A 23,129-nucleotide genomic window follows, 5' to 3' on the forward strand; every position below is an offset into this window, starting at 1 on the left:
AAGGAGAGATGGCTCTGACTCCACAGCTGGGGGCAGGAAGAAACAACAACAGCTCCCTCTCTACAAGAGGGGAGAGTTGCTCTTGTGCTCAAATCCTTCTTGTGGGTTTCCTACAGACATCTGGATGGCCAATGTGAGAACAGGATGCTGGACAAGACGGATCATTGGCCTGATCCACTGGGATCTTCTTCTGTTGTCCTTGGTCTTCAGGCAGGTACAGTTTGCCCCGCAGTGGCGAGTAGCAGGTTGCCCACTTTTGACACCTCCCCTCCAATTTCTGCACATCAGATTTCTGTTAATGGCACAGGAACTGTCTAGGCAGGTTTTGTCTGACCAGTTGGCAATCTTAGGAGAGGAGGTAAAGGTAAAGGACCCCTGGACAGTTACATCCATTCAAAGGCGACTATGGGGTTGCGGCGCTCATCTCGCTTTACTGGCCGAGGGAGCCGGCATTTGTCCACAGGCAGCTTTCCAGGTCATGTGGCCAGCAGGACTAAACCGCTTCTGGCGCAACAGAACACCGTGACAGAAACCAGAGCGCATGGAAACATCGTTTACCTTCCCGCAGCAATGGTACCTATTTATCTGCTTGCACTGGTGTGCTTTCGAACTGCTAGGTTGGCAGGAGCTGGGACAGAGCGATGGGAGCTCACTCTGTCGTGGGGATTCAATCCGCCAACCTTCCGATCGGCAAGCCCAAGAGGTTCAGTGGTTTAGACAACAGCACCACCCGCGTAACCTATCTAGGAGAGGAAAGGGTTTCCTGACACCATAATTGCTTCTTCTGACCGACGTGATGAGTACAGGACCCCTGGTTTGCAACTTTTGATAATTTCCATGTTTGATCTTCATGGAACGACCCCATTGAGTTCTAGTATTATGAGAGAGAGAACAATCTTCATTAGGCCTTCACTTATGGTTGCCCTGACAAGGGACGCGGGTGGCGCTGTGGGTTAAACCACAAGCCTAGGACTTGCCGATCAGAAGGTCAGCGGTTCGAATCCCTGTGATGGGGTGAGTTCCCGTTGCTCAGTCCCAGCTCCTGCCAACCTAGCAGTTCAAAAAGCACGTCAAACCGCAAGTAGATAAATAGGTACCGCTCCGGCGGGAAGGTAAAGGGCGTTTCCGTGCGCTGCTGTGGTTCGCCAGAAGTGGCTCAGTCATGCTGGCCACATGACCCGGAAGCTGTACGCCGGCTCCCTCGGCCAGTAAAGCGAGATAAGCACTGCAACCCCAGAGTTGGTCATGACTAGACCTAATGGTCAGGGGTCCCTTTACCTTTACCTATGATTGCCTTGGTCTAAACAGCACCCTTGTATCATATAAAGTGCTATGTATAAACTTCCACTCACCCCATTTCCTTCTTTGCATTCACTGCAGGCTCCCTTCCACACACACACACACCGGCCTTCCATGACACAGACACACATTAATATCAAAGTCTATTCATCATTTTGTCTAAGAACTTCCCGTGTCTTTTTAATTTAATTTTGTGTTCTTGAAAAATGCGCTGCAATCAAGTTGGGTATTCCGTCTAATCGAGGTGGCATAACTATTTCGCCTTCCCCCCGTCCAAGTTCTAGATAAAGAATGGATCTGTGGCTTGATAGATTCGAAGAGAGGATATTTATGACTTCTCAGCGATTAGACGTGATTTCAACCAAGGAGGGAGGAATGTTGTTGCAAAGGTGGACATCGCCTGGTTTTTCCTGTTTTGTGTTTTCATCCACGAGGCGAGAGGGCCGTAGGGCTGGTTGCCATGTTTCCCCCCTCCCGCCTCCTCTGCCCCCAATCCTCTGGCATTAAGAGATGCAGAAAGCAAAGCACAATGTCTCCTGCTTGGCATAGAGATAAAATGATCGTGGAGAAAACGCTGCTTCTTTCATTCCTCTGTGTTCAGGTGCTGTCAGATTTGGCTCCTCTCAGTTCCTCACCTTCCTAGTCTTCAGTGCAGTGGTACCTCTGGTTACGGACTTAATTCGTTCTGGAGGTCCGTTCTTAACCTGAAACTGTTCTTAACCTGAAGCACCACTTTAGCTAATGGGGCCTCCCACTGCCGCCGCGCGATATCTGTTCTCATCCTGAAGCAAAGTTCTTAACCCGAGGTACTATTTCTGGGTTAGTGGAGTCTGTAACCTGAAGCGCATGTAACCTGAGGTACCACTGTATTTCAATCATCACTTTGCAATATTTGTTTTTTTTGAAGTCCTTGTGAAAATTCACCAGCATTTTAGTTTGAATTCTCTCTCCCCCCGTGTTCCCCTCTTTCTATAATATATATTTTCCTCTTCCCCCTTTTCCCTTTTCCCTTTTCCCTTGTGTGTTGTGTGCTTTTCAGACTGTAAGCCTGCCTTGCTCCAGGAGACTTTTTCGGCTGAAGAACTGGGTGCCATATGCTCTAAATTAATAAACAAACATACATGCAATTGTTTATGCAATTTTGCCTAACGTATGCATTTCCCTGCCAAAGCAATCTCTCTTAGTACAATGAGTTTATATATGCTATTTTCATGAACAAATGCATTCATATGCACGCTTTATATTATTTTATTTTATGTTGTTCATACAAATATTTATTTACTGCTGTGTCTCGTGTGTGTGTGTGAAAATATCTAATTGGTTTACAGCAATAAAACATCAAACCATATGATAAAAAACACACTTTAACAGTTTAAAAAACAGACATCAATCCTCTAGTTATCTCCTGCTTGGACTACTGCAATGTGCTCTACGTGGGGCTACCTTTGAAGGTGACCCGGAAACTACAACTAATCCAGAATGCGGCAGCTGGACTGGTGACTGGGAGCGGCCACCAAGACCATGTAACACCAGTCGTGAAAGACCTGCATTGGCTCCCAGGACGTTTCCGAGCACAATTCAGAGTGTTGGTGCTGACCTTTAAAGCCCTAAACGGTCTCAAAGGCCCAGTATACCTGAAGGAGCGTCTCCACCCCCATCGTTCAGCCCGGACACTGAGATCCAGCGCTGAGGACCTTCTGGCGGTTCCCTCATTGTGAAAAGCAAAGCTACAGGGAACCAGGCAGAGGGCCTTCTCGGTAGTGGCGCCCGCCCTGTGGAATGCCCTCCCATCAGATGTCAAAGAGTTAAACAACTACCTGATGTTTAGAAGATATCTTCGTGTCACGAAGAGTCGGACACGACTAAACAACTAAACAACAACAACAACAAAGGAGAAAGTCACGCTAAGATGCTGGCGAATTTTCACGAGGATTTTTAACGCACGCGCACTCTGCAAATGGTTGCAGAAACCCATAGAACTAAAATTAAAGATTTGGGGGAAATGAGAAACCAGCAGGACTGAAATAGGCTGAGCCATCCATCCATCCATCCTCACCCAACACGAATTACTCCACTCGCATGTCCCAGTGACTTCCAGGGGGCGCTTGGTGCAGCCCTGGTTTATTTCTGAAAGCCCAACTGCTCCTCTTTTTTTACTTATTGTTGCTTCCACCTGCCCTTGCTTACAGTTTGGTTAACTGCTAGGTGATGGGATGCTTCAGCAATTGGCAGCGACTTCTACGCCTGGAGGCCAGAGCAGGGAATTTGAGTCGGGTGCCCCCCTTTTTTATCTAGACACAAAACTCCCCGTGAGTTTAGCCCCTCTGCCCCCCCCGCCCAGTTCACCCCTCCCCCTCCTGCTCCGGGGTCCTCTGTTTTGCTTCCTATTGTCTCCCTGGGATTTGTTTTTGCCTGGGGGGCCCCTCCGAGCTCCGGTGCCTCCAGCCTCATTCAGCGCGCCCTGAGCCATTGTTCCCAGCCTGACAGGTGTATAATTGGATGATTAATGTGGCTTCATTAGCCTGTGATTGAACCAGAGATGGCCACGCATGGCGTTTAAGCCTTCCCAGGGACCACAGCGGGGAGAGCAGAGGCAGAGATCAGGGAGCGCAAGGAGCCGCGCTATACCCATCTGTTTAAACCTTTTGTCATCGCGGCGACGGAAACCTTCCCAAGCCGATGTTACAAAGCGCAACACGCTCTGGTCATCCTTGCCCAGGGTGCGAGGTCTGAGCAAGGATCAAATGGTCCTGGGATGTGGCTTTGGCCTCGAGGGGCATGGAAATTCACAAGGTTGCCAACTGCTCTGTGCCTTTTCCAGCATCTCGGAAGTAAGAAGAGCCCCACATTGGACCAAATCAGAGGGTCATTGAGAGCCAGTGTGGTGTAGTGGTTAAGAGCGGTGGACTCCTAATCTGGTGAACCGGGTTCGATTCCCTGCTCCTCCACATGTAGCTGCTGGGTGACCTTGGGCTAGTCACACTTCTCTGAAGTCTCTCAGCTCCACTCACCTCACAGAGTGTTTGTTGTGGGGGAGGAAGGGAAAGGAGAATGTTAGCCGCTTTGAGACTCCTCAGGGTAGTGATAAAGCGGGATATCAAATCCAAACTCTTCTTCTTCTTCATTGAGTCTGTGGCTCGTCTGCTTTGCCTGCAGAAAGTCGCAGGTCCAAATCCTGGGCTCTCCAGGTACATCTGGGGGAGACCCTTGCCTGAAAGCCCAGAGAGATACTGCCGGCCAGTGCTGGCAATGCTAAGCCAGGCAGGCCAGTAGTGTGTCTTGGTCCAAGGCAGCTTCCTGTCTTCCTGTATCGCACTGGGGCCAACCAGATGCCCTCAGGAGACCCACAAGCAGGGCATGGGGGCAACACCCCCTACTTCCCCACAACTGGCATCCTGACTCTTGAGCCAGACGGGGCCAACTAGCTACCATCAGGTGAAGCCTTTCGCAGCATGTCTAGAGGATGCGCTGCTCTGAAAAGCACAGGAGCCGATGAAAAAAGAAGTTGGCAGCCTCATCAGATGAAAAAGCATTAGGGCAACTCAGATCATGTTCAGCATATGCTCAGTGGGTCATATGCATGTCACTCAATGCACCAAACTGGCTCTCAGTGTTGGCTGGGGAAGCCATGAAAAGGATTTTTCAGCTTTATAAGTAGCAATCTTCCTGGATCCAATGCATGTGTTCACACTTGTCTTCTTTCTCTCTGGCAATCTTCCTGGATCCAATGCATGTGTTCACACTTGTCTTCTTTCTCTCTGGCACTCCGTGGTTTTCCTCTCCTTCCCGACTCATTCAACACCCTGATTTCTCCCTTTGGTCATTCTTTTTCTCCCCCACCCATCTTTCAGCCTCCTCCCTTTCCCTTCCCCTCAGTCTCCCCGCTCTCTGCTCAGCTGCTCCAAAGCCAATCTGAGCCCTGGAAAAGCACATAGAGCCGTAAGAGGAAGTAGGAAAGAGTGTCTCTCTTCCAACTTCCTCCTTCAGCTCTATGTACTCTTCAGGGGAGGAAGGTAACTCATGATAAAGGGGATGTTCACAAGGCTCAGCCTCAGCTTCAGGATCCGTCCTTCCAGTGAGCACTCAGGGCTGATTTCCTTGAGAATGGAGAGGTTGGATCTTCTTGCAGTCCATGGGACTCTCAAGAGTCTCCTCCAGCACCAGAATTCAAAAGCATCCATTCTTCGGCGATCAACCTTCTTCATGGTCCAGCTCTCACTTCCATACATCACTACTGGGAAAACCATAGCTTGAACTATACGGACCTTTGTTGGCAAGGTGATGTCTCTGCTTTTTAAGATGAATAACTCAGAGAAGCTATGAACTATGCCGTGCAGGGCCACCCAAGACGGACAGGTCATAGTGGAGAGTTTTGACCAAACGTGATCCACCTGGAGCAGGAACCGGCAAGCCACTCCAGTATCCCTGCCAAAAAAACTCCATGGACAAAGACAACAGGCATAAATAATATATTATTATTATTATTATTATTATTATTATTATTATTATTATGGAATAGGACATTCCTCTTTCCATCTGATAAATGTTGGAGGGTATGCTCCTGGGAGATAGTAGACCATAGCTGTCAACTTTTCCCTTTTCTTGCGAGGAATCCTATTCGGAATAAGGGAATTTTCCTTTAAAAAAGGGAAATGTTGACCGCTATGTAGTAGACCTCCCCAAAACCCAGGTACCTTGTGGGAGGAGATGGACAGCCCCTGCCCCTGTTCCCACAATGAAGTAATTTCTCCTCTGTATAGGACCACAAACTCGGTGCTCTTTCGGGTGAGGCAAATGTAGGCCGGAGCATGTAGAAATGAGCTATGGGTTTCTTTCCCCAACCCCCCTTTTATAAAAAGCTCTTATATGGAACCACTGATAGCATAACCCTTGGCCACATTTGGCAAGCTGAAAGAAGGGGGTTCCCCACTCCTTATTCCTCACCTGTGCCCGTTCCACTAGAGAGCAACAACAGTGCTTAAAAACCAGCAGCTCAGAAACAGGCGCTCAGTCCGGCTCGCTCCCCCCCTCGCTGCCCCCCTCTCCTCCCCCCGCCCTGTTCCCCAGAGATCGGCGGCTTGACTGGCGAGCCTCGCCCGGTGATAAATGACTTTATTATGATTCTTATTTCCCCAGCTCCCACCCTTTCCTATTTTTTCTCCTGGAAAGCCTGGGTCCTCGACACCTAATTCTACCTCTTTGGCATGGCCCATCCATCATTCCTCCCCCCTCTCTCTCCCCCCCTCTCGCCCCCCCCCACAACCGCGGCGGCATCAAACCTCTCAGTGACATTACCCACCAATTGCCGTGCCTGCTGGCATGAATCACGCTGCCAGAGACGGGATGCAGATACCCCGTAAATTAGCATGGCCTAGATCGGAACCCGGCCCCCTTGTTTGCTGTTAATCTGTCCGTGGCAAAGAACTGGAAATGGCTGGCTGTTTGTTGTGGGCCTTGTGTGTGTGTGTGTGTGTGTGTGTGTGTAAGAGGGTGTATATGTGTGAAAGAGGGTGTATATGCGCCTGTAATCTTCACGGAAACGAGAAAGGGGTAAGATTATGGCTTCCGAAAGCCTGGAGGACAGGCACGGGCCAAAAGAGGGGGAGACTTGTCCGGTTTGATTTGCCTTCAACTGAGCTCCTAATTCGCCTTTCCAGAAACAATACGCAAACCAAAACCCAGCTCTTCTTCGAAATTCGCTTTTCACCGAATGCAGTTTGCAAGAATGTCTGTGTTCGGCAAGATTGCATGCAGAAACATGTGTATCAGGAGAAAGCAGCATTGAGGCACTGGCGAATTTTCGCCATGGCTTCTCCTTTTTTTTTAAAAGAAATTGCACCCTGATGCAGAAATTTGATGAGCTGAAGTTGAGACTGAAGAAAACGAGATAGGGAAGGGAAACAAAGCTGAAAGATTCATCCATCCTGAATCTCTGAGTGCATCTCTGGGTGATTTGCCATAGGTCAGCCCACGTTTCTGATTCCCCATTGTCTGATCGCCGAAGAATTGATGCTTTTGAATTATGGTGCTGGAGGAGACTCTTGTGTTCAGATTGTGGGGCTTCCCATCTGGTTGCCCCCCATGTGAACAGGATGCTGGCCTAGCCAGACCTCAGGCCTACAAGGTTCTTCTGATGTTATTGTGCCGCCTTCAGAATCCGATTCCCAAATACTCTGGCCGATAACCCACAGCTAGGAAGAGAATTTTGAATTATTAGTTTGGAATTCTGGTGCTGGAGGAGACTCTTGAGAGTCCCATGGACTGCAAGAAGATCAAACCTCTCCATTCTGAAGGAAATCAGCCCTGAGTGCTCACGGGAAGGACAGATCGTGAAGCTGAGGCTCCAATACTTTGGCCACCTCATGCGAAGAGAAGACTCCCTGGGAAAGACCCTGATGTTGGGAAAGATGGAGGGCACAAGGAGAAGGAGACGACAGAGGACAAGATGGGTGGACAGTGTTCTCAAAGCTACCAGCATGAGTCTGACCAAACTGCGGGAGGCAGTGGAAGACAGGGGGCCTGGTGTGGTCTGGTCCATGGGGTCACGAAGAGTCGGACACAACTAAACGACTAAACAACAGCAACAGCAACGACCAAAAAAGCTGTCTGCTCAGACACCCCTAAATTAAGTTACTGGGGGGGATGCATTGAGGTGTGTTTGGGGAACAAAAGTGTATTGTGTCTGGAGGAACTTGCCCGCTTGGTTCTGGTCCTGATAACAAACCCCCATGCATGGCAGACGCTCAAAAGCACCCTGTTCCCTAATTGTTGGCGTATGTCAGCCTGCCTGAGCCACTGAAAAGCAGATCACACAAACCTGAAGCCTGCTCTCTCTTAACGCAGGAAAACAACAGACGTTCCGCGTTGCACAGGTCTCGACACACATCTGTACAACACGCAGTGATCTCGATTTAAGAACGAAACAAAAGGTCCATCCAGTTCAGCGTTCTGCTTCTCATCAGCTCTGAGCCAGGTGCCTCTAGGAGGTGGCCTCACCCTGTTCTTTGTCTCCAGCGTGCAGGGCAGACTGCTTTGGAAGCTCCACTCAGCTATCATGGCTGTTAACAGACCGCTCCTCTCCTGCCAATGTGAGAGCCATTGTGGTGTAGTGGTTAAGAGTGGTGGACTCGTAATCTGGTGAACCAGGTTCGCTTCCCCGCTCCTCCACATGCAGCTGCTGGGTGACCTTGGGCCAGTCACACTTCTCTGAAGTCTCTCAGCCTCACTCACCTCACAGAGTTTTTGTTGTGGGGGAGGAAGGGAAAGGAGAATGTTAGCCGCTTTGAGACTCCTTCAGGTAGTGATAAAGCGGGATATCAAATCCAAACTCTTCTTCTGCTGCTGCTGCTGTCCATACCAGATATTTAAGGAGCTTTCTCCTTTCTCCTCCTGTGATGGAACTCCTTTTTGGGGACTTCCCTGGCTTTTTTCTGGCCCACGTAGGACCAGTCTGGATAGTTGGCCTTGGTGAAGACTTGACGTTTTCATCCCCCAAAAAGTTTTTGATTTGAGTTTCCATTGAAATGAGGCTGCATTTTAATGTTTTAATGTTGTATTTTAATTTTGTTTTAAAGTTGTATTTCAATCAATTTGTTTTTGTATTGGGTGTTAGCCGCCCTGAGCCCGGTCTTGGCTGGGGAGGGTGGGGTATAAATAAAAGTTATCATCATCATCATCATAGACCCAGGGTCACACGCCTTCTTAGGGGCCCACATGACAGCAGTGGTGAGAGGCAAAGGGTGGCGGGGTGTGTGTGTGCACAGCAAATGATGCAACTCTTACCCCACTGCCTTGTGGGACATCTCTGGGAGAAGAAAAGGCTCATGGGTAAACCCTACACAAATCCAGAGCGGAGTCCCTAAGGTGGTTGGATGGTGCCTTGTTCGTCTCCTTCCAGCAACTCCTGCAGCCAAGCTGGTTCCAAACGTCTTGCTCTCCTTTCCTTTGGACCCCATCAGTGAGACCAAGGGGAGGGGGTCTTGTTGTTTGGGCAGCTCAAGACCTCCAGGCACACTGCCCAGGACTGCGCCCCAGGGAGGTGACTTTTAGGCTGCTAATGCAGCAAAAACAATGCAGAAGAAGGCAGGAGCTAAGAGTTATAATCTCAACTTGATGCTTGTAAGGCAGAGCATTCCAAACCGTGTGTCGGTCGTGACAGCTGCAGTGTGTAGGTGTGTTTTGTGAACACTTGCCACGTTCCTCCCAGGGCTGGAAAGGGGTTAGTTCAACCTCCAGTTTGCTAGTAAAACCGAATTACTGTGTTGCAAAATGTTGCATGTCTAAAAAGTGTGTCACTGACATGAAAAGTTTGAACAACAACAAAAAATTCCTTCCAGTAGCACCTTAGAGACCAACTAAGTTTGTTCTTGGCATGAGCTTTCGTGTGCATGCACTTCTGATAGGTGTGGTAAACCTGTTGACGACAATCACCCATTCCCACCACCCTTCCCCACCCTCTCACTATATGTAAGGGTCTGGTGACTTCTGTTTCAGTGTATCTGAAGAAGTGTGCATGCACACGAAAGCTCATACCAAGAACAAACTTAGTTGGTCTCTAAGGTGCTACTGGAAGGAATTTTTATTTATTTTTTTGTTTCGACTATGGCAGACCAACACGGCTACCTGTAATGAAAAGTTTGGAAAGCTTTGGTGTGAGGTATGGGTATTACAGGTTGCCTTAATTAGCCCCACCATGTGGGAATCTCTTGCAGATGACTGCAGCACTTAGAGACAGCCAGGTTGTGCATCCACAGCTGTGGATGGAATGACCTCAGGAAGGAGAGCAGAGAGAAGCAGCACAACCGGACGCCTTCCTCTGCCCCAGCTGCAACAAAACATGTCTCTTTTGTATCGGTCTCTACAGCCACAGCAGGCGCTGTAACTCTTCACCCCCAGCACCACACTCCCCCGTTGATTCTGAGACAGACAGATGCCAGCGACAACAGCAACTTGTGTACAGAGTAACACATTCCAGCTATGCAAATGCCACATCTAGGAACGCACATCTCTCCGTTCTGCATCCAGCGTTGTCTCAGTTCAAGGACACATTCCTGCTAAGGAAAAAGGCTCAAGGCTGCTGAAGGTGTAGTGTGCGGAGGGTCTCGAGGGCCAGATGGAAAGGTCTCGAGGGCCACATTTAGCCCCTTGGCCAAACCACCCCAGACCCCATGGCCTTTGGGCACATTGCTGCCGTCAATTCCGAAAGCGCACTTCCCTTTTTTCAGAGTTGCAGTTATTTAAGCAAACGCAAGTTCTGGTATAAGGGATGTGGGTGGCGCTGTGGGTTAAACCACAGAGCCTAGGACTTGCCAATCAGAAGGTTGACGGTTTGAATTCCCATGACAGGGTGAGCTCCCGTTGCTCGGTCCCTGCTCCTGCCAAGCTAGCAGTTCGAAATCACGCCAAAGTGCAAGTAGATAAATAGGTACTGCTCCGCGGGAAGGTAAACGGCCTTTCCGTGCGCTGCTCTGGTTCGCCAGAAGCGGCTTAGTCACGCTGGCCACATGACCTGGAAGCTGTACGCCGGCTCCCTCAGCCAATAAAGCGAGATGAGCGCCGCAACCCCAGAGTCGGCCACGACTGGACCTAATGGTCAGGGGTCCCTTTACCTTTACCTTTTAAGTTCTAGTATCCCGAGAGAAGCAGGCGAGCTGGGTGGGTGGGGAGATAATAATCTCCCTCCGCACATTGCACCGTTTTGTAAACCTTTCTCTAAACAAAAGCACTGTGTCTTTTAGGTTTGGCCTTTCCACCCGGAAAAAGCAGGGAAACCGAGGCATTAATATCCCAGGACAAAGGTGCGCAGGCCGAGTCGGCCAACCCTGATGGATCTTAGATCTGCTCTCCATCTTCCAGCTTGCTTTAATCCCCCTCCAGACCACCGGGCCATCCATCAGGTTGTCCACCGCAGGCCCGGCGAGGCCCATTATCCCCTTTCCCTAATCAAGAGGTTGTCGCACTGTGAGATATTGCCGCCAGCTGCCTCCCCATCACCTCGGCCGCATCGATTCTCCTTGGCGTGCTGGCATCAGGTGAGGTGGTGCAGAGTTGCGGCCGCTCTGTGGAAACAGGGCTCTTACCTTTCAAATTCGGCACTCTCAGCGTTTGGGCTGCTGCCGCCAAGAGGGTTTTCTCTAATAAAAATAAATAAATAATATTTTTTTATTTATACCCCGCCCTCCCCAGCCGAAGCTGGGCTCAGGGCGGCTAACAACAATAAAATAAAACAACATTTTAAAATCATTTCATTAAAAAATTACTTCAAATCAAATTGATGGCAGCCATTGAGTAGAGTTCTGTGAAGATTGCCAAAGGAGGGAGTCAGGCTGTGCCTTGGCCAAAGGCCTGGTGGAACAGCTCTGTCTTGCAGGCCCTGCGGAAAGATGTCAAGTCCCGCAGGGCCCTAGTCTCTTGTGACAGAGCGTTCCACCAGATCGGAGCCACAACCGAAAAAGCCCTGGCTCTGGTTGAGGCCAGCCTAACCTCCCTGTGGCCTGGGATCTCCAAGATGTTTTTGTTTGAAGATCGTAAGTTCCTCTGTGGGACATACCAGGAGAGGCGGTCCCGTAGGCACGGGGGTCCTAGGCTGTATAGGGCTTTAAAGGTTAAAACCAGCACCTTGAACCTGATCCTGTACTCCACTGGGAGCCAGTGCAGCAGAATGTGATCTCGCAGCGAGGACCCCGTAAGGAGTCTCGCTACGGCATTCTGCACCCGCTGGACTTTCTGGGTCAGTCTCAAGGGCAGCCCCAAGTACAGCGAGTTACAATGATCCAGTCTGGAGGTGACCGTCGCGTGGATCACAGTTCTGTAGACCTTTTGCAACCCAGGGGGAGGCACATCCCCACCTGAACAGTCTTCCGGGGCCACATCAATGATGGATACAGCGAAGAGTGAAGTGGGAGGAGCAATTAATATCAGTTTTACCTTTGTGCAGTAGGCTAGTTTCTTCAGGCACATGCATGAGAGATAAGGTTTCCTTCGACATGAAATTGAGATTGATCCGGCAAGAATCAATATTTTGAGTGTAATTGACCCTGTATAGGAAGGCACCGTCCAGCTCAGACAAATATTGGAGGTGTAACACAGAAAATGCCTCATTGAGGCGTACAAGGTGGGCTTTTCGGTCCGAAGTTGTTATCCACATCAGTTTTGTATTGGCAATATCCCTGATATTTGCAGGTGTTTGTGTACTTTCATATCATCTTCCGGCGGCATGGCGATTAACGGCAGGACAGCAAAAGTGGATTTTGCAAGCACGTATGGTTGCTAAGAGACTTGTACTTCGAGCCTGCAAGGATAAATGCCCACTGTCTACTATGCAACGGTCTGAGGACCTCTCTGCCCTGACAACATTCAAAAAATATTTTATATGGACATCAATTTCACGTGGACATTTTGAACACCTGGAGGGCTTACATTAATTTTAAGATGCATATTCTGATGACTGTATCCATAATATGAACTGATAGTGTGTGTGTTTTTGTTAGTAACATTCATATATTATTCCTTTTCCTTTATTTTAGTGTCTCTTTAATTCCCCTTTCCTTTCCTTTGTTAAATTTGCAAATAAAACATTAATAAACACACACACACACACACACACACACACCCCTCTTTGTTGTCTGTCCAGACAAGCAGGAGAGATGGTCGGAATTCAAGGACAATTTTCAGCTGAATTTGGGGTGCAAAGTGGGGCAATTGAGGGGTGTGGTCTGTGAAGAAGGGGTGTGGCCAGCAGAGAGTTCATAGAAGGCTGCACTCCTGGGCCTGAGAATACCCAACCTCACTATAGACATACCGTATTTTTCGCTCTATAAGACGCACCAGACCACAAGACGCACCTAGTTTTTGGAGGAGGAAAACAAGAAAAAAAAATCTGAATCTCAGAAGCCAAAACAGCAAGAGGGATCGCTGCGCAGTGAAAGCAGCAATCCCTCTTGCTGTTCTGGCTTCTGTGATGGCTGCACAGCCTGCATTCACTCCAGAACACACACACACATTTCCCCTTACTTTTTAGGAGGGAAAAAGTGAGTCTTATAGAGCAAAAAATACGGTATTTAGTAAACATAGTTCTGGGCTGTGCTTTTTTGAAATGGGAAGGGGATGAGGTGTCACACGACTGAATGCAAACCTTTTACCCAAAATCCCTGCACCTAGTTAGCTAGGATGTTGAGGACAAGCCTAGGCTATAGAACCCTTCTCCCTGACAAGCTAGCATTCCGGGTGCGGGGATGTCTTTCAAAGTGGCCAATTGTGAATGAAGGCCACGTTCATTGATTTCTGTGTGGCGGGGTCTTCGCTTATTTCATACAAGGATGAACAGGGTGGCTATAAAACTAACTATCAAATATAATCCATTCCAGGGTGTCAGGGAACTGCCATCGGAACGAGAGGAGGAGGAGAGGCTCCACGACGATGCTGGAGAGGGGCCAAGTAGGGAGAGAGGCAGGTCTCCTGTTGGGGAAGAAATTCAGCGCGACACCAGGGATGGAGGGGGGCCAATGGGGGAAGCGGAGAGCAGGCTCCGAGACTCTTCACTGGACACCAGCGGAGAGAGCACAGGTCCTCCGCTACCCACGCCCACCCTGCGCAGAAGGATTCCGCGCAGGGAGGCTAGGAGGAGACTGGGCGTCAAACAACTTTTATGTTGGAAAAGGTTGAAGAAACGCCCACTGTCGGATTCTGCCAGCGACTGAGCAGCCACGAAGTGAGGGGCTGTCCAGCCAGGAAAGGTTTAACCAGGCCACCTACCCAGGAGTGGTGGCAACTTACGCACGAGCAACCCCATAAGCATTAGACAGGGGGGAAAATATAGACTAATAAAAATTTGGGACAAAAAAAAACAGATAAAAGAGACGCATTAAATAAAGCAGATTGTCCAGTGAACCAGCTTTTGTTAACCTGGGGATGTTTTGAATATTTCCCATCTGCAGCTGAGGCTGATGGGAGTTATAGTTCAAAACAACTGGAGGGAACCAGTTTGGTGACATGTTTTGTGGTTTCTTCTTTTTCTTGTCATCCTACGTACAAAAATTTATGGCTATTCATGAAGTTGTGTGCCTTGTCGTGCTGGCAAGCACTGGATCTATGATTTTTGCTGTGCTTTTTTACCACTGTAATCTTAAATGGGATGGTGATCGTGGGCGAGCCTGTAAAATCATGCAAATCCATGAGGATCCATTCAGTTTTGGGTGGATCTGACTTTTCGCCCAACTCTGTAGAAAGAAAGAAAATACAGTGGTACCTCGGGTTACATAAGCTTCAGGTTACAGGTGCTTCAGGTTACAGCCTCCGCTAACCCAGAAATAGTGCTTCAGGTTAAGAACTTTGCTTCAGCTAGTTTTTGGAGGAAGAAAACAAGAAAAAAAATATTCTGAATCTCAGAAGCCAGAACAGCAAGAGGGATCGCTGCGCAGTGAAAGCAGCAATCCCTCTTGCTGTTCTGGCTTCTGGGATAGCTGCGCAGCCTGCATTCGCTCCATAAGACGCACACACATTTCCCCTTACTTTTTAGGAGGGAAAAAGTGAGTCTTATAGAGCAAAAAATACGGTATTTAACCCGAGGTACCACTGTACGTGCTTTTTCTCCCTGTGATTGGGAGCGAGCAGGGAAGAGACTGTCCAGTGGAAGGTGGGGAGAAAAGCAACCTTGTTGGTGGTACCTATAACACCCCCTTAAAATTCCAGATGTGCCAACAGTCGTGCAACATAGGAATCAAAAGATCAGGTTGAGGTATGAAATGGCTGGGCTGGAACAAACTAACGGGACACAGCACAGCTCGATTCTGTTTGTTTTGGTCTGAACATAGACAGCAGTTTCTGGTCTTACTTCCACCATGTCAAATTACAACCCCCACGATCCTTTGGAGGAAGCCATGACAGTTAAATTTGTATAAAACTGGCATCTATAAAGATCCGTATAGTTGAAGCAATGGTTTTCCCAGTAGTGATGTATGGAAGTGAGAGCTGGACCATAAAGAAGGTTGATCGCCGAAGAATTGATGCTTTTGAATTATGGTGCTGGAGGAGACTCTTGAGAGTCCCATGGACTGCAAGAAGATCAAACCTCTCCATTCTGAAGGAAATCAGCCCTGAGTGCTCACTGGAAGGACAGATCCTGAAGCTGAGGCTCCAGTACTTTGGCCACCTCATGAGAAGAGAAGACTCCCTGGAAAAGACCCTGATGTTGGGAAAGATGAAGGGCCCAAGGAGAAGGGGACGACAGAGGACGAGATGGTGGGACAGTGTTCTCGAAGCTACCAGCATGAGTTTGACCAAACTGGGAGAGGCAGTGGAAGACAGGAGTGCCTGGCGTGCTCTGGTCCATGGGGTCATGAAGAGTCGGACACGACTAAATGACTAAACAACAACAACAAGGTTGGAGATGACACAGGACTTATCCAGACCTTTCAGAGGACTCTAATTTTTCATTTTCCTAGGAGGATAAAATCATAGAATTGTAGAGTTGGAAGGTCCAAGAGGGGGTCACCTAGTCCAACTGCCTGCAATGCAGGAATCTTTTGCCCAATGCCCTGAGATTCAGATGAGCCCAAACAGTTAATCTGGATTTAAAATGTTTTAGTGTAGACACACCCTTAGACATTAGCACATTCAGGATCCTTAAATTCAGCCTGCCCAGAAAAGGCAACTTTAAGGATTATTCCTCCCCTGCCCCATCCCACCAGCCATTTCTTATAAAGAAAGGAAGAGGTGAACGTCATTTTGTCTCGATAACTCAGAACAGCAACAAATCAACCCGGCGAGAACAAACGAGACCAAGGCCGCGGATGTAGTTCGTTTTGGTTTTTTTTTCTTTTCTCTTTTTCTTGAATTATTTCTCAGTTTAAAAAACAAAACGAAACAAAAAAAAAGCACGTTAAAAACAAGAACCCTGGAAAAAAAGATAAAAAGGAAAATAAAATGTACAGTTTAATTTACTTCCCCGTTTTGAGCATTGACATCAATAATTAATTAATAATTAAAACATCCAGAAGGAAGGAAGGGGGGGAGGGGGAAAGAAAGAAAGAAAGAAGGAAAAAGGAAAGGTTTTGGAAAATGAAACAAAAAAACAACCCTGCTTGGAACATTCTCTCCTTTGGAAAAGAAGTCCGTGAAGAGGCCGCCGTGTCTGGAGCGGTGGCGGGGGGAGCAGGCGGGCGTGAGGTATGCGCGTGGCAAGAAAAATGATGGCTCAGACCCCAAGCAATGAAAAAGTTAATACCTCAACCTTCCCCCCCTCTCCACATCTTTGTTGAAAGACGATGGCGCTCTCCAACCCTCTCTTGTTCTTTCTTTTTCCTTTTTTAAATGCTGGGAAGAGGGATCTGTTTCCATCAAAGTCCAGCTTGGTCTAGCTCCTAAACCCCGGCAGACGCAACGCCCGCGGGATATTTTGGAGCCTTGTCGTTTTGGCTACAGGTTGTCGGGAACAGTCCTTCTTTATTTGGCAAAAAGGAGTGAGGGAGAGAAGGAACTGGCGGAAGGGCGGGAAGAAGGAGGGCAGGGAAGGGGCGCTGTCCGTGCTCGGCCCGTCCCGAGTGGGGGGGGTTGGGTGTGCTGGGGGTGTTTCGCTTCCTCTGGTCAGGGGTTGCAGTGCGGACAGTGGCCGTGCGTCGTGGCTGGAGGGGGAGAGGGAGAATGGTCTGTGGCACATTCTCGCGGAGCGCTGGGGAAGTTGTGGACGGAGGAGGCCCTGATGTGCCGGGAGTCTGGTGCCCGTAAAACCTGCTAGGGTTCGTGTTGCCCGGCACACAGCCTAGTCTGGAAACCTGAAAAACAAAAAACAAAGAAGGAGCAGACAGTGAACACCAGCCATACTTTCCTCACTCCGCCTGCACTTCAAATCTTCTTTTTCAATTTGTTGTCGTATTTCTATCTGGCGAGCTCCAGGTTACGTACACAGCTCTTCCCCTCTGCCTCATACCCACACAACAACCTGTGTGTGGTAGGCTAGGAGATAGGGTCAAATGGGGATTTGAACCCTGGTATAAAGGTAAAGGGACGCGGGTGGCGCTGTGGGTTAAACCACAGAGCCTAGGACTTACCGATCAGAAGGTCGGCAGTTCGAATCCCCGCGACGGGGTGTGCTCCTGTTGCTCGGTCCCTGCTCCTGCCAACCTAGCAGTTTGAAAGCACGCCAGTGCAAGTAGATAAATAGGTATCCCTCTGGCGGGAAGGTAAACGCTGTTTCCGTGCACTGCTCTGGTTCGCCAGAAGTGGCTCAGTCATGCTGGCCACATGACCCGGAAGCTGTACGCCGGCTCCCTCGGCCAGTAAAGCGAGATGAGCGCCGCAACCCCAGAGTCGGCTATGACTGGACCTAATGGTCAGGGGTCCCTTTACCTTTACCTTTATAAAGGTAAAGGACCCCTGGATGGTTAAGTCCAGTCAAAGGCGGCTATGGGGTGCAGTGCTCATCTTGCTTTCAGGCTGACAGAGCCGGCGTTTGTCCACAGACAGCTTTCCAGGTCATGTGGCCAGCAGGACTAAACCGCTTCTGGCGCGACGAAACGCTGTGACAGAAACCAGAGCACACGGAAACGCCGTTTACCTTCCCGCCACAGCGGTACCTATTTATCTACTTGCACTGGCATGCTTTCAAACTGCTAGGTTGGCAGGAGCAGGGACAGAGCAATGGGAGCTCACTCTGCCGCGGGGATTTGAACTGCCGGCCTTCTGATCGGCAAGCCTAAGAGGCTCAGTGGTTTAGACCACAGCGACAGCCGCGCCCCTTTTGAACCCCAGATTACCTAATTGGGAGAATAAACGTGTGTTTAGGGCAGTAGCAAAGCAGACACTCTTCTCTTCTTATCCCTTATCCCCACCTAAACCAGGGGTTGTCCTATTAAGGTAGATCAAAACAATGCAAAGAAATCAGATCCTTTCACGTGTTGCAATCAATTTGTGCACCGATCCCTCTTGCTCTCCTGGCTTCAGCGAAAGCATTTGCTCCATAAGACGCACACACATTTCCCCTTTTTAGGAGGGGGGAAAGTGCATCTTATAGAGCGAAAAATGCGGTACTTCTGTTTCCTGGAGAATGAAGCCAGATGAACCCACCAGCTACTGCAAACTCCCATGAGATACTCACTTCCCCATCTCGTGTTGTCAGCGGGTTCAGGGCTTTACATGTAGTGCCATTGCCCCTCCATGCCCATTGCCATGCCCATTGGTCCTGGAAACGGGGGACAAAACAGAGCTTGTAAGTCTCCCAGCACCCCACTTCTATTTCACACAGGGTTGTAGCCAACTGAGTTTGTAGCCAACTAAGCAGACCCATTGAAATAACAGGCTTAAATTAGGCTGCATTCACACAGCGGTTTAGGACGTTTCCCTAACTGCTGACTGTCAAGCTGTATTTGAGCTTTTCACACAACTTCAGAGGCGCTGCCAGAAATATAGAAGAATATATTGCAAATTTAGCTCCTCTTTTTCTGGTTATTTGCAAACAGAAGCAAGTGCTAAACTTGGGCTACATTCTGCTATGTTTCCGGAAGTGTCTTTTATGTCATGTCAACACTCAAATATAATGCAGAAATTCACAGTTAGGGAAACATCAGGGGAAACAGAATAAACTACTGTGTGAATGCATTACTTAAAATGCATTACTTTCAAGGAATATACTTTGAGTAGAACTTGCACTGGAGACAACCCATTTATCAGGGCTAGGGGTGAATGACTCTGTCCCTTTTGGTTTCCCTCAGATTCTCATTTTCCAGCCTTAAGCTCAGTTCTCCAAATTTCTGTTAATGGTTTGCAAACCATTATTATTTCTAAAGTCCTCACAAAAAATCATCAGCATTTTAGCGCAAATGTCTCCAAATGTGCACATGTTTGTAGGCAATTTTGCCTGGAACGCACACTTTTGCAAGCAATATAATACACTTCACATGACGTCTTAATCCGATGCAACGAATTTTTCTGCACACTTTCCCTGAATGCACACATTCTTTGGTTGGAGAAGTGTGTTACAATATTCAGAGAAGTGCGAATTTTAAAGAATGCCTGCCATTCAGTTTCCCATATTGTTTCCAAAAGTGTGGCTGACATAAAGGTAAAGGGACCCCTGACCATTAGGTCCAGTCGTGACCGACTCTGGGATTGCGGTGCTCATCTCGTTTTACTGGCCGAGGGAGCCGGCGTACAGCTTCCAGGTCATATGGCCAGCATGACTAAGCCGCTTCTGGCGAACCAGAGCAGCGCACGGAAACGCCGTTTACCTTCCCGCCGGAGCGGTACCTATTTATCTACTTGCACTTTGACGTGCTTTCGAACTGCTAGGTTGGCAGGAGCTGGGACTGAGCAACGGGAGCTCACCCCGTCGTGGGGATTCAAATCGCCGACCTTCTGATCGGCAAGTCCTAGTGCCGCCCGTGTCCCTATAGGCTGACATAGGCCCACTTTAAAAATCTGAACCGAACCAGTGTTGGCATCAGAGTCTGCTTGGGGCCCCTCGGCTAAGTCTGGTGGCAGAGGTAAGCGATGGGCAGATCTGTCAATTTCAGTTTCTCCAGCCTTCAGTTAAGCTCTACCCTTTCCCACATCTGTTTGTGGGATTTTAAAGTCCTCTTGGAAACTTGCCAGGCTTTTAGCGCTGAGAAACTGAGCACATAGATGGGAAGCTGAGTAACCAAAATCGGCAGATCTGCCAATCCCTCTGATCTCATGATCCCACTGTGCCCTCTCTACTTCCCTTGCTGCCTTGAGTTCAGTCGCCACTTACCTGGGGGGCGAATCGTCATATGCTGCTGCCCATCCATGACGTAGCCTCCCATTGGCTGCCCATCAGGGCTGTACGGTGCCCCTTGACCTGATTGGACGAAAGGAACATCATCTCAAAAACGCGCTTGCGTTCATGATCCATTGAGGATTTGTGTGAAAATCCATTGGGAACTTTCTTAAAAGCCCTCATAGATTCTACACCTGCTGACGCAAGGGACTGCGCATTCTAAATGCCATCAACAAATTCCATACCAACTGCAAAGTCCTCCCAATTTCATCTTTTAGGTAATATAACAGGGTTTTTAGTTTAGGGTTTCTAGGTATCTGATAATCCTGTCAACTGCTGATTCATTGCAATAATAATAATAATAATAATAATAATAATAATAATAATAATAAAAATAAATAATTATTATTTATACCCCGCCCATCTGGCTGGGCTTCTCCAGCCAATCTGGGCGGCTTCCAACAAAATATTAAAATACAGTAATGCATCAAACATTAAAAGCTTCCCTAAACAGGGCTGCCTTCAGATGTCTTCTAAAAGTCTGGTACAGTGGTACCTCGGGTTAAGTATTTAATTCGTTCCGGAGGTTTGTTCTTAACCTGAAACTGTTCTTAACCTGAAGCATCACTTTAGCTAATGGGGTCTCCTGCTGCCACCGTGCCGCCGGAGCACAATTTCTGTTCTTATCCTGAAGCAAAGTTCTTAACCTGAAGCACTATTTCTGGGTTAGCGGAGTCTGTAACCTGAAGCATATGTAACCTGAGGTACCACTGTAGTTGTTGTTTTCTTTGACATCTGGTGGGAGGGCGTTCCACAGGGCGGGTGCCACCACCGAGAAGGCCCTCTGCCTGGTTCCCTGTAACTTGGCTTCTTGCAGTGAGTAATATCATATCCATTCGGCAGAAGATCAGGTTGATAAAGGCTTACATCTTAGTTCCAGTTAGAGCAGAGAGGGTGTCATGGGACTGGTTTGAAGCGGTGGGAGGAACCAGCTGGGGAACCCCTATGGGAAGAAGGCTCAGAGCCAGGGGGTTGGTGGTGGGACATTGATGAGTGGTCAGAGGGAAAAGACTTGGAAGCGGAGGTGTCAGAAGCGGAAGAGGCAACAGGGCTTAATGAGCAGGGAGAGTCTGTGGCAGAGAGCAGTCCAGAATCAGAGACAGAAGCTGAAGCAAGTGAGTGGGAGGTGAGAGGCAAAGAGGCAGAGATGAGTCTGGCTGGTAAAGAGTCACTGGGGTCTCCCCCTCCTGTTGTAACAAGCTTCCCCCCCCCCGACTCCTGGAATCAGAAGAGGCATGAAAGGGGCAGAAGAGAGATTGGCTGCAAGCAGGCAGCGTCTCAGATTGCTTGGGAAAAGCCCTGGAGAGGAGGTGACTTAGACGGCTGTGGGTGTTGGGATACTGCCGGGGAGACGGGGGCATCAGGCAGGCCCCCAGCTGGCTCCATCCACCGGCCGGCAGCCGGTCTCCCTTGGAACATCATCAATCAGCGACACGAGCCGCAGATACGTTTAGAGCCCTGCGCACGCTCTATCAGCAGAATGTGTAAATCTTCTCACAGCAGAATAGGCGGACAGAGAAATGTGTACAGCATTTATTCAGCATAGTTCAGTAACAGAGGAAAACATGTCTGCTTCCCTTCGTCTCCAGCAAAACAGCAGGAAGCAAAAGCTATATACAAACAGAAGTTCCCAGCACAGCTGTGCTGGAAGTAAACAGGCATGTGACACACAGCAGTCGTGCCTGTACCCTTTTAAGGTGGAACGGAACTACCGTATTTTTCGCTCTATAAGATACACCAGACCACAAGACGCACCTAGTTTTTGGAGGAGGAAAACAAGGAAAAAAAATATTCTGAATCTCAGAAGCGAGAAGAGCAAGAGGGATCGCTGCTTTCACTGTTCTGGCTTCTGGGATAGCTGCGCAGCCTGCATTCGCTCCATAAGACGCACACACATTTCCTCTTACTTTTGAGGAGGGAAAAAGTGAGTCTTAAAGAGCAAAAAATACGGTATATCCTAACAGTAGGGAGGCGGGGACTTTCAGCCTTGGCAACTGATTTCCACAGAATAAGACCACTAGGAACGAACTGCAACTTTGAACTTTGTGGTTACTGACTGACATGCTCCTGTGACAGAGGTGGAACCTGCAGCTGCCCAGATGTTGCTGCACCACAGCGCCCATCGCCCCTAACCTTTGGCGTTGCTAGCTGGGACTGGCGGGAACAGTCATTCGAAACATCTGGAGGGCCCCACATGGGAGGAGTTAAGCGAGTGCAGCCCCAGCATCCTGGATCACACAACCCAACAACCCCAAAAAAAACCCACTTCCCCTCTCCCAGACGGAACACCATACCTGTGCGATTTGATTGATCAATCATCGGTTGAACTATGCGCCGCCTGGCGTTAATAAACCTGCAAGAGACAGAAGAAGCAGTGGAGCAGTCAGGCACTGACTGATAATAGGGTCAGAGTTTGGTCTGGGATTATGCTGCCGCTCTCCAAAACGCCGCTTGCTTATTGGCAGCCCAACTCTGGGTCACAGAGCCACACTAAGAGCTTAGGAAGTTGCATGGTACAGAGTCAGACCCTTGGTCCTTCTGGCACAGTACTGGAGGCGGTTGGAGGATGGATGGCGGCTAATGGATTGAGGTTGAATCCTGACAAGACAGAAGTACTGTTCTTGGGGGGCACGGGGTGGGCTGATGTGGAGGACCTCTGTGTCCTGAATGGGGTAACTGTGTCCTTTAAGGACCAGGTGCGCAGCCTGGGAGTCATTTTGGACTCACAGCTGTCCATGGAGACACAGGTCAATTCTGTGCCCAGGGCAGCTGTCTGCCAGATCCATCTGGTACGCAGGCTGAGACCCTCCCTGCCCGCAGACTGTCTCACCAGAGTAGTGCATGCTCTAGTTATCTCCCGCTTGGACTACTGCGCTCTACGTGGGGCAACCTTTGAAGGTGACCTGGAAACTGCAACTAATCCAGAATGTGGCAGCTAGACTGGTGACTGGGGGCGGCTGCCGAGACCACATAACACCGGTCCTGAAAGACCTGCATTGGCTCCCAGTACGTTTCCAAGCACAATTCAAATAGTTGGTGC

At 49.0% G+C, this 23,129-nt stretch overlaps 1 protein-coding gene across 5 annotated transcripts in view; it reads right to left on the reverse strand.

Moving 5' to 3' along the window:
* Positions 1 to 16,212: 16,212 nt before the first annotated feature.
* MEIS3 (Meis homeobox 3) overlaps positions 16,213 to 23,129 on the reverse strand; it is an 87,967-nt gene continuing 81,050 nt past the window's right edge. For all 5 annotated transcript variants that reach the window (XM_053397764.1, XM_053397761.1, XM_053397765.1 and 2 more), the window contains 4 exons: positions 22,384 to 22,442; positions 20,024 to 20,110; positions 18,392 to 18,475; positions 16,213 to 17,069 (listed from right to left, as the gene is read on the reverse strand). In XM_053397764.1, coding sequence (XP_053253739.1) covers positions 18,426 to 18,475; positions 20,024 to 20,110; positions 22,384 to 22,442 — 196 coding nt within the window. In that variant the 3' untranslated portion in view covers positions 16,213 to 17,069; positions 18,392 to 18,425. The remainder of the gene's footprint in view (positions 17,070 to 18,391; positions 18,476 to 20,023; positions 20,111 to 22,383; positions 22,443 to 23,129) is intronic.

The sequence above is a fragment of the Podarcis raffonei genome, chromosome 8 (assembly GCF_027172205.1).
Source record: "Podarcis raffonei isolate rPodRaf1 chromosome 8, rPodRaf1.pri, whole genome shotgun sequence".
In the NCBI taxonomy this organism is placed as follows: domain Eukaryota; kingdom Metazoa; phylum Chordata; class Lepidosauria; order Squamata; family Lacertidae; genus Podarcis; species Podarcis raffonei.